Consider the following 9,686-nt stretch of genomic DNA (forward strand, 5'->3'; position numbering starts at 1 on the left):
TACACGCATTGCGTCCTATTTAATTTATACCGGTCCCACACTTTTCACCGTTGACGTCGTTTTCTTTGCTCTCCCTGTCGCTCGTCTCCGCCGGTCTCCTTCTCCATTTTGAATTCCGCGCTTTGCGCGAACATGACATCAGAAGCGGAAGTGGCCTAACCGAAGCATCGAGTCAGAGAATGTTGCCTCGAGGCATTTTACTAATCGAATTACTCGAGGAATCGTTTCAGCCCTACATTAAAGTGTGGAAAACATGCAAAAAAGTAAGAATTCAGGAAGAGGGCAAAGACTTTTTCACACCACTTTATGTTCCAGGTGTGTTGCCTGCAGATTTACTTTCCCTGGAAATACCTGAAATGTAGAGAATCTGCTTCACATTATAAACCTGATGTGAGGCGAACAATGTGACAGTGAGTTTAAAAGTCTTCACTTGGGTTTGTGCGAGATGTATGAGATATGACCGCTGTGTTTAACTCTTTCTAACTGGTTGATTCTTTTGCGGGGTTTGTTCTGACGATAACAAAGCTTTATTCATCACGTGCAGAGGACAGAAAAGTCTTTCATCACAAATCACAGCCTGTGTAAACGGGACCTCGACTCACCGAACGTGCAGATTATTACTAAACATCAATAAGAAATGACCACATAGACGCCAACAAACTGTCTTTATTTCACCCAGAGCTCACGGGGGTCAGCAAAGTTGATTCAAAAAATGAAATTAGCGTCTATATGTTTATGAAATCAAGTGAATGAATTGTGTAAATTCTTGCATAGAAAACAGTGAGAAATCCTGGGTTGTAGTTTAGGAATGTTATTTTTACCATCTTTTATAACCATGGGAGTTTTAGTCAGTGGGACTTCATCTGATATAAAAATACAGCCTGTGTTCTTGAGAGCGTCGCCGCTGCAGATCTTCAGACACTTGGACCTTTACAGGAAGCTCATAACGGTTCCCATCTTTCCCACCTGGTGAGGCTGCACGGCGTGGAACACGATGACGATCCTGCCAACGACATCACAGCCACAATCACACACAGCGACTGACCGCAGGGCGGAGCCACATCACGTTACCCGACTCTCAGCTCAACAGTCAGAAGTGGATGTGTGGCGTCTATTTCACCTCCACTTCTCGGTGTTTGACGTCTGTGGTGACAGTGAATAACGGCGTGAGCTGCACTCGTCTCCCAAGTGACCTTTAGCTAAGCCCCGCCCCCGAACACAAACGAACCAATAGCATTCAACTACAAACTGCCAGGACTTGGACATTCTCAGCTCCGTATAGAAGCATTAGATTTGGCAAAATTGTTGTTGTTTTCTGGACCATTTAAGTCATTTAAGATGCAGAAATGGTCAAACGCTGTGCCTGAGGCACGTGTAACAGTGATACCAGGAATCCTGAACGTTTAAACAACAGGCTTCACTTCATCCCATTTCCAAAACCCGGACCAACGTCTCCTGTGGACGAAGCTCTGTGTCAGACCACAAACTCAACACCACAACGAGAAACCAGGACGTCCACATTGGTTCCAGTAAGACAACGTCTTCTATAAATCTCAGCAATCCGGTCATATCATATGAATCACATGATGCTAGCAGTGATGAGCTTCCTGAAGCTAGCCACCTAGCTTCCCTGATGAACGGTGATGTTCGCCGCTGATATCAACGTCAGCTAGCTGATCAAGTTAGCGAGGTGGCTAAGCACTAAACTGTCTCACACCTTTTGCGTTGTGGTTTCTACACCTAGAGAGCCGCCTTGTAAGTTGCGACGGCTCGTACGAGTTAGCGATGGTAAGTGAGGAAGCCGTGGGACCGAGCTCACCGGTCTTCAGTCAGGTCCAGCTCCTTGGTCAGGAAGGCGAACAGCTTGGCGCTGTGGCCCTTGTTCTTCTCGGCGGTGTCGGTCACATCGATGGCCGCCACCGACAGCATGACACACGGAGAGCAGGAGCCCCCGATCAGCATGGGCAGGCCGGGCTTCACCACCACGTTCATCCTCTGGAAGACAGAAGCACCAGGACGGAGGTCAGACAGAAACTAAGTGACCTCCCAAGATTTCACACATTGATGTGAAACTTAAAGCCAAAACACTAAGAATTGTCGAAACATGTCAAATACCAAGTCCTGTAGCTTAGCATTAGCACTGGAGATGGCCTCTCTGTCCTCTCCTCCTGCCTCTTTCTTTTGCTCAGTTTGTTTGTTTTCTTACTCACTGAGTTTAGGCCCCTTCATATTCAGCCTCCCTTTTTGAACCCATAAGAACAAGAAGAAAATTCGGCAGTGACGTCAGCCAGCTGCCGAAAAAAAAGCTTTTTCTGCAGGACTGTTCATCCTCCGAGAAGAAGCTGCCGAACTTGTGGGCCACGCCCCCTCACAGCAGACCACGCCCCCTCACAGCAGACCACGCCCCCTCACAGCAGCCACACCTCTGTGATGCGGCGTTTAAACTTTTCAACTGCAGTTTATTTCTCTCCTCCAGTGCTTTCAGAAACACATTTCTCTGAACTGTTTCAGTAATAAAAGAGTTTTTGTCCGAGCGCCATGTTGGTCCGGTTCTAACTCCAGGAGCTGACAGCCGTTCGTGATGCGTTCAGGTGCATCATGTAAGCCTGCACTCCGACATTTTAACGAGCTGCGGCGCTCGTACAGTAGCGATGTTACGAGCTAAATATGATTAAAATATGACTGATAGTCATGAGCGAACTGGAACACGCATGAGCAGCACACGGCAGAGCAGAAGGTCCGGCAGTGCGGCTCCTACAGAGTTCGGCCAGGACGGTTGGCAAAGCCAAAACTAATTTCTTCGGCCAGAAGGAGCTGGAAGAAGGAAATGACGTCATTGTGTTCGGCAGGACCCCGCACTGCCGAACTTTCTTCTTGTTCTTACGGAGTATGAAGGGGCCTTTAGCGATCCGGTTCTGCAGCCTACAACCGTCCCAGCAGATGTTCTGCAGTGCAGGGAAGCGTAGTTCTCAGCCCCCAGGATCTTCCCACCATCGCCCGTTCACGTGTCAGACTACTTTTCCACACTCAGCCACACACCCGCTGAGGAAAAGACTCGGCAGCTCCATAGTCTAGAACTTTAGAGTATCTCCGATAGTGGGATTGGAAGTTGATTGTCTGAGCTTCCAGCTCTGACCCGTCTGTAGTGAGTGGAAATGTGTGGTGAATTGATGAGAGAATCCCTACCCCCTACTCCAAACAGGGTTTCAATCCTCACCCACAATCTGTCTGTCTGTCTGTCTGTCTGTCTGTCTGTCTTCCTTACCCTCTCCTCTCTTTCTATCCTCTAACCCCGACCAGAACAGGAGAACTCCTCCACCCGGTTCTGCAGCTTTCTTCCTCTTAGTTTGGTTTTTCAGTCTTGCATGCTTGATCAAAATGAATTGTTGGGTTTTTCTCTGTAAGCGTCTTGAAATGAATGTTTATATATATGTATACTGTATATATATAGAAATAACACTGACTGGAACTGGTCTGTGAGGATGTTAAGCCCCCCGACACGACTCCATGATAAATATTGTTTGTAGTTTCTCACACAGTCCCTCTTCTGGAACCTCTGCCATTTCTGTTATTGCCTTCTAATCTCGCCGTGGCGTCCGGAGCTTCCTGCACTATTGCAACCTTTGGTCTGTATCTATGAGCTTCCAGGAGACGTAACAAACGCAGAACACGTCCGAATGGTTCTGTTTGTCTCCGTCTGTGTGGCCAACCTAAAGCATCAGTAAGCCTTTATCACGATCGGCTGATAAATCCGTCCATCAAATGTGAAAAATGCCCAATCAAAAGCTTATTTCATTGGCTACAGGGATCACATCACTCCTGGGGCATTCCAGACTAATCTAGTAATAGCAATTTTCTAAATAGTAATTCAATCATTTTACCAATCAACTACAATATTTTCTATATTAAAATGAATTGCTTAAACACAAGATTATATGGCATTTGTGTGAAAATGTGACTGATTCTAAAAAGATCCAACAGAAAACAACAAATGTGACCAAGACAAAGATTGATCCGTGTAGTTATTGCAAAAGAAAGTAGCTTGTGTAAAGATTCCTGTGTCACAACTGTACGGCTTAAAGTCAGCGGAGATTGTATTGTTGACTTTTGCTATGCGAGCAGAGAAGGTTTGAATATCAGACCATAAACCGGCTGGACTGCAGGAGTGGCTGCAGAGGAAGGGTACAGGAGGAATGCTGTGATACGTAGAGCAGGGGTCTGCTCTGACGGGGTCAAATTAGATTCACAGATGTCAAAGAAAACTAACTAGACAAAAACTGCAATTTGTTATACTTTAAAGGAAAAACAGAAGGGAACTATTGGACCAGAGGAAACTACAAGAAAGTAGATTGACAAAGTCAATCAGTGTCACCAGTGTGACACTGATTGAAACAAATGAGACAATCAACCAGACAGATCTGGATTTTTCATCCTGAAATGTGTGTGAAGACTTTTGAAGAAGGCTAATCTGAAGGGACTGTTTCTGCACACAAATGGTTGCTTTGTTAACAGGGCAGGTGAGCAAACTCTGGGCATGTGATGACTGGAAACAAGGGAATAGAAAACCTCCCAGCAGATCTGGAGCCAAACTGCCAAAAGGTGGGGGGTGGGGGGGGGTGGGGGGGGGGGGGGCAGAGGAAAGGCGCTGCAGGGGGAAGTTTAAGGGTCAAGAGACTCAAAATCATTTTAATAATGAGCCGACGGTCATCTTTAGTTTGCCTAAGGTCCGGTTCACATGACAACGACAGACCAAACACATTCATGTTTTAGCATTTTGGTTTCAAGGTGTCCTGTTCAGACAGCAACACACTGGATGTGTGGGAAAGCAGCTGAAATCGCTGCACAAATGTACTTACAGATCCACTCAGGATCTGTAAGTAACGTGTCTCCACAAATGCAAATGATGGTGCAGTGAGGAGAAACGTTCACTTTGTTGGAGAAAAGCTGTCAGATTTCAAATAAGCAGCACCGACGCTCTGGAGTGCTCTGGAGTGCTCTGGAGTGCTCTGTTGTCCATACGCACACATGTTCTGAGTTCTACTATGATGGTACTTCATGTGCAGAAGGTTCCAGGAACGTGGAGTTTTCTCTTTACGAGGAGATGCAGTGTTTCTCAAAGCCATTTTTGCTTTGTCATAGTTTGTCATAGTTTGTCGTTTTCACTTGGAAATGCAGAAACGAGGCCTTAATATTGTATGTATACTACGTATTGTTAAAAACTCTGCACTAACCCTTTTTTAAAATTCTTTTCAGCTTTAAGGTCGAAGAGCAAACCGTTTAAAAAGTTGTGCACATTCAATGACGCATCTGAACTGAAGGTAAACCTGCCAATGTTAAAGAATTTCCCCAGGATGAATAAAGTGATTCTGAGGTTTTGATTCTGCTCCACTTTCTCTCTGGTTTTGGATGTTTTGGACAGAAGGAAGTGAGGAAAGCAGCGCTCCACTTTCTTTTCTTCTCTTTTCTTCTCTTTGCACTCCGGTTTCTCTGAGGCGGGGAGCTCGAGCGCTCCGACCCGAGATCCGCAACTGAATAAGCGCTTCATGATCGACCTACACAACTTCAAAATAAAAGTCAAAACAACGTATTTTCAAAACAATCTTCTCCCAACCGAGCGTGTACTTTAAAAAGAATACCGGAAGTGCATGTGTAAATGTGAGAGTGAGCATGTGTAACTGACTCAAACGACCCGGGGAAACTCTGGAAACAGAAATAGAGAGCATCACTAACAGAGCAGCAAAGAGCAAGAGTCTGGAGAGAGAGAGGAATAAAAGAGAGGGAGAGACAATGGCTGCTGCTACATCCACAAGGCTGCAACTTGTAGAAAAAACAGGTACTAGAAGTACTATATGAAGTACTTTGGCTTCAAAACAAAAGAGCACGGTGTCTCCATCAACACTGAAGCTCCACTGTGTAAACAGTGTTAGAGAACACGTCTGGTCCAGAGTGGAAACACTACTAACCTGCTACACTACTAACCTGCTACACTACTAACCTGCTACACTACTACCCTGCTACACTACTAACCTGCTACACTACTAACCTGCTACACTACTACCCTGCTACACTACTAACCTGCTACACTACTAACCTGCTACACTACTAACCTGCTACACTACTAACCTGCTACATTACTAACCTGCTACACTACTAACCCGCTACACTACTAACCCGCTACACTACTAACCCGCTACATTACTAACCTGCTACACTACTAACCTGCTACACTACTAACCTGCTACACTACTAACCTGCTACATTACTAACCCGCTACACTACTAACCCGCTACACTACTAACCTGCTACACTACTAACCCGCTACACTACTAACCCGCTACACTACTAACCTGCTACACTACTAACCTGCTACATTACTAACCTGCTACACTACTAACCTGCTAAACACCTGGAGGACAAACACCCAGACCTGCATAAGGAGGTTAAAGAACGACAAGTAATAATTTATATACCCATGAAAATATAGCTCTTGAAAAAAATGTAAGCTATTATAAATATAATAAATAAGATAAGATATCCCTTTATTTAAGTAATATAAAAGAATATAATATGAAAGTATTTTATTTGAGCCATTTAATGTTATAAAGATTACTGTATAGTAACAAACCATTTAAAAACACTGGTCCTACTTAAGACAGGCTGATCTAACGACATTGTTTGTGTCTTTTTATTTGGAAAAGTATCGAAAAGTATCGGAAGTACGAACTACATTCTGGTATCGGTATCGATACCGCATTGTTGGTATCGGTATCGATACCGCATTGTTGGTATCGGTATCGATACCACATTGTTGGTATCGGTATCGATACCGCATTGTTGGTATCGGTATCGATACCACATTGTTGGTATCGGTATCGATATTGTTTGTTCTCCTTCCAGTTGCATTTTTTAGTTCTGCCACACAAACTATTTTATAGGAATTCAGTACTAATTCTATGGAAAGATACGACTTCCAGTAAAAGTCGTGATGAAACCCTGAGAGAGAAGCTCCATGCAGTTTGAAGGAGGTCTGAGGTGAGGCTGAGTCTCAGCTGCCTCACCTGCTAAAACTCAATGACATATCTTAAACAGGAAACACGCACAGCTTTCACAATAAAAGGAACAGAATTCATACAGATATTTAGAGTTACAAACACTTGTTTTTCATTCTCAAAAGCTGTGGTGCTGTCACGTGTCCCTGGTGTGGAAGTGATAAGCACCAGTGCAGTTTGTATTGTTGACTCAGATCTAGAAGAGAAGGACTCGTGAATTATTAACAACACAGCCGCGCCGCACCGCACCGCACCGGAGCCCCGGAGCCCCGGAGCCCCGGAGCCGCACCGCACCGCCCCGGGGGCTCCGGGGGCTCCGGGGCTCCGGGGGCTCCGGGGGCTCCGGGGCTCCGGGGGCTCCGGGGGCTCCGGGGCTCCGGGGCTCCGGGGCCTCGGCTCTCCACCGAGCGAGGCGGCGGACAGAAGTTACTCACGTCCTCCGGTTTTCCCAGAGCGGCGGCGGCGCAGGAGCTCAGCTTCCTGACGAAGTCCTCGGGGAAGGAGGCGGCCGGCAGGTTGGAATGGAGGTCGATGAAAGGCATGATGGACGCTGAAGACCCGCTGAGAGAGAGAGAGAGAGAGAGAGAGAGAGAGAGAGAGGGAGGGAGCGAGACACCGGGCTAGACGGAGAGAGGAGGGGGGGCTTCCGAGTCAGACCTTCAAAGTAAAATGTCAGACAAGCAGAAAACAGTTAATACAACTGCTACCAGTATAATAATACAATATTAAAGGCGACTGGTCATTAGGTGCAAATAGGGCTGAGCGCCACCTGGTGTCATCAGAAAGGACTGCATGCGAAGTGTGCTATTAATTCTTTAAGATTATCTACAATATTTTCTTGTCTGTGAATAAAACTTCCTCTTATTAAGCACATAATGACTGTGTGAAGACTCTACTCCCTGGTTACTGGTCTCCTCTTGCTGTTTCAGCTTGTTTTCTCCTGATCTACACTGATGGTGCAGTGGTGGAGCTCGCCCCCATAGACATAAACACTAGACCATAGACATAAACACTAGACCATAGACATTAACACTAGACCATAGACATAAACACTAGACCATAGACATAAACACTAGACCATAGACATTAACACTAGACCATAGACATTAACACTAGACCATAGACATAAACACTAGACCATAGACATTAACACTAGACCATAGACATTAACACTAGACTCCGCGCAGCCTGTCTCCGCCCACCGCTCCTATACGTCAGAGCGGCCGCCATCTTGTGAGGGGCAAGTCTGCCCCGTCAGCCTAAACAAGTCTCTGTGACAGCGACGTGTTTTCTGAAGAAAACCAGGCATATATACATTTACATGACTGTGAAGAATCATTGCTTTCTGATTTAATTTTTGTGGAACGAATTTAGATTTTTTTTAACATATTTACACACAATAACATATTTACCTATTATTCTTTCATTTATTTTTACATATTTACCTTTAATATTACATAACAAATAATTGTTAGATATTTGCCTATTATATATTTATTTATTGTGACACATTTATCTATTATTCCATATTATATGACATATTCTCTTTCAGCTCTTCATTTATTAGATTTTTCCCTCTCAGTTCCTCCAGAAGACCCCCCACTGTGCTCTTTGCCCTCCGTTCTCCATCTTTTCATCCCTCTTCTCTCTTCTCAGACTCTCCACCTCGGCCTCGCCGTTTGGTTGCCAACTATAAATCCCAACAGCGGGAAACCTTCAAATTTGCAAAAAGTTAGTCAGTAGCCATCATATATGACCACAGTTCACTTGAAAGCAACTGATTTCCTTTGAAATGTAATATTCTACACACTGCAACTAAAATAGCCTCCGTTAGATGAACCCAATAGACCTTGATATTGTTGTTGTTTGAGGGCGAGCTTAAGCCAGGGAATAGAGAGAATTTTCCACCTCATCTATGTCCCAAGTTAATGTTATATGAGCTAAACACAACAACAACAACAAAAAATATGTTTTTCCTACCTGTGGAAGGTAATCCCACGCAGTCGATTGTCCTTATTTTGTCTGTTTGTACAACCAAAAGCAGAACAGTGATGCAGTATCGTTTCTGAAGTCCTGACAAATGCCCCTCCCAAGATGGCGGACGCACTGACGTATGATCCTGCCAGTCGGTGAGGCGTCAAGTGTATATGTCTATGGTCTAGTGTATATGTCTATGGTGTATATGTCTATGGTCTAGTGTATATGTCTATGGTGTATATGTCTATGGTCTAGTGTATATGTCTATGGTCTAGTGTATACAGTATGTCTATGGTCTAGTGTATATGTATGTGGTTGTCACAAATACCAGCTTGTCAGCAGCTAAAGCTAACAAACAGTTAAGAATCTAAATTAATTAGGTCGATTATTTATGAGTACAAGTTTGAAACACATTCTTTAGCAGAGAAAATTAAAGTAGGTAGTTGAAAACTGTGTGACGCAGTGAGAAACACTTTTTAAGAATCTCATTCATTTGAATGTTTACCGGTGGTCGAGCTGCCGTCTTTGAAACATCATGACCTGGTTTGAATCCTATCATTGATTTTTTATTTTTAATAGAATTTTTTATTTATTTTTTTAGATTGGCTATTTCCAAGGCTCAACATTTTTACGTGATCAACGCCTATATGGTTGCTATGA

At 44.4% G+C, this 9,686-nt stretch overlaps 1 protein-coding gene across 1 annotated transcript; it reads right to left on the minus strand.

Annotated features, from left to right (window-relative positions):
• Positions 1-650: 650 nt before the first annotated feature.
• ddt (D-dopachrome tautomerase) lies at positions 651-9,134 on the minus strand. The gene is made up of 4 exons (XM_080462999.1): positions 9,030-9,134; positions 7,484-7,706; positions 1,820-1,995; positions 651-1,003 (listed from the first exon to the last, which is right to left on the minus strand). Exons 2-4 carry the CDS (start codon positions 7,589-7,591, stop codon positions 931-933), a joined length of 357 nt encoding a protein of 118 aa, XP_080319125.1. The 5' UTR covers positions 7,592-7,706; positions 9,030-9,134; the 3' UTR covers positions 651-930.
• Between the last annotated feature and the right edge of the window lie 552 nt (positions 9,135-9,686).

Source organism: Lipophrys pholis (genome assembly GCF_963383615.2).
Source record: "Lipophrys pholis genome assembly, chromosome: 5".
Lineage (NCBI taxonomy): Eukaryota > Metazoa > Chordata > Actinopteri > Blenniiformes > Blenniidae > Lipophrys > Lipophrys pholis.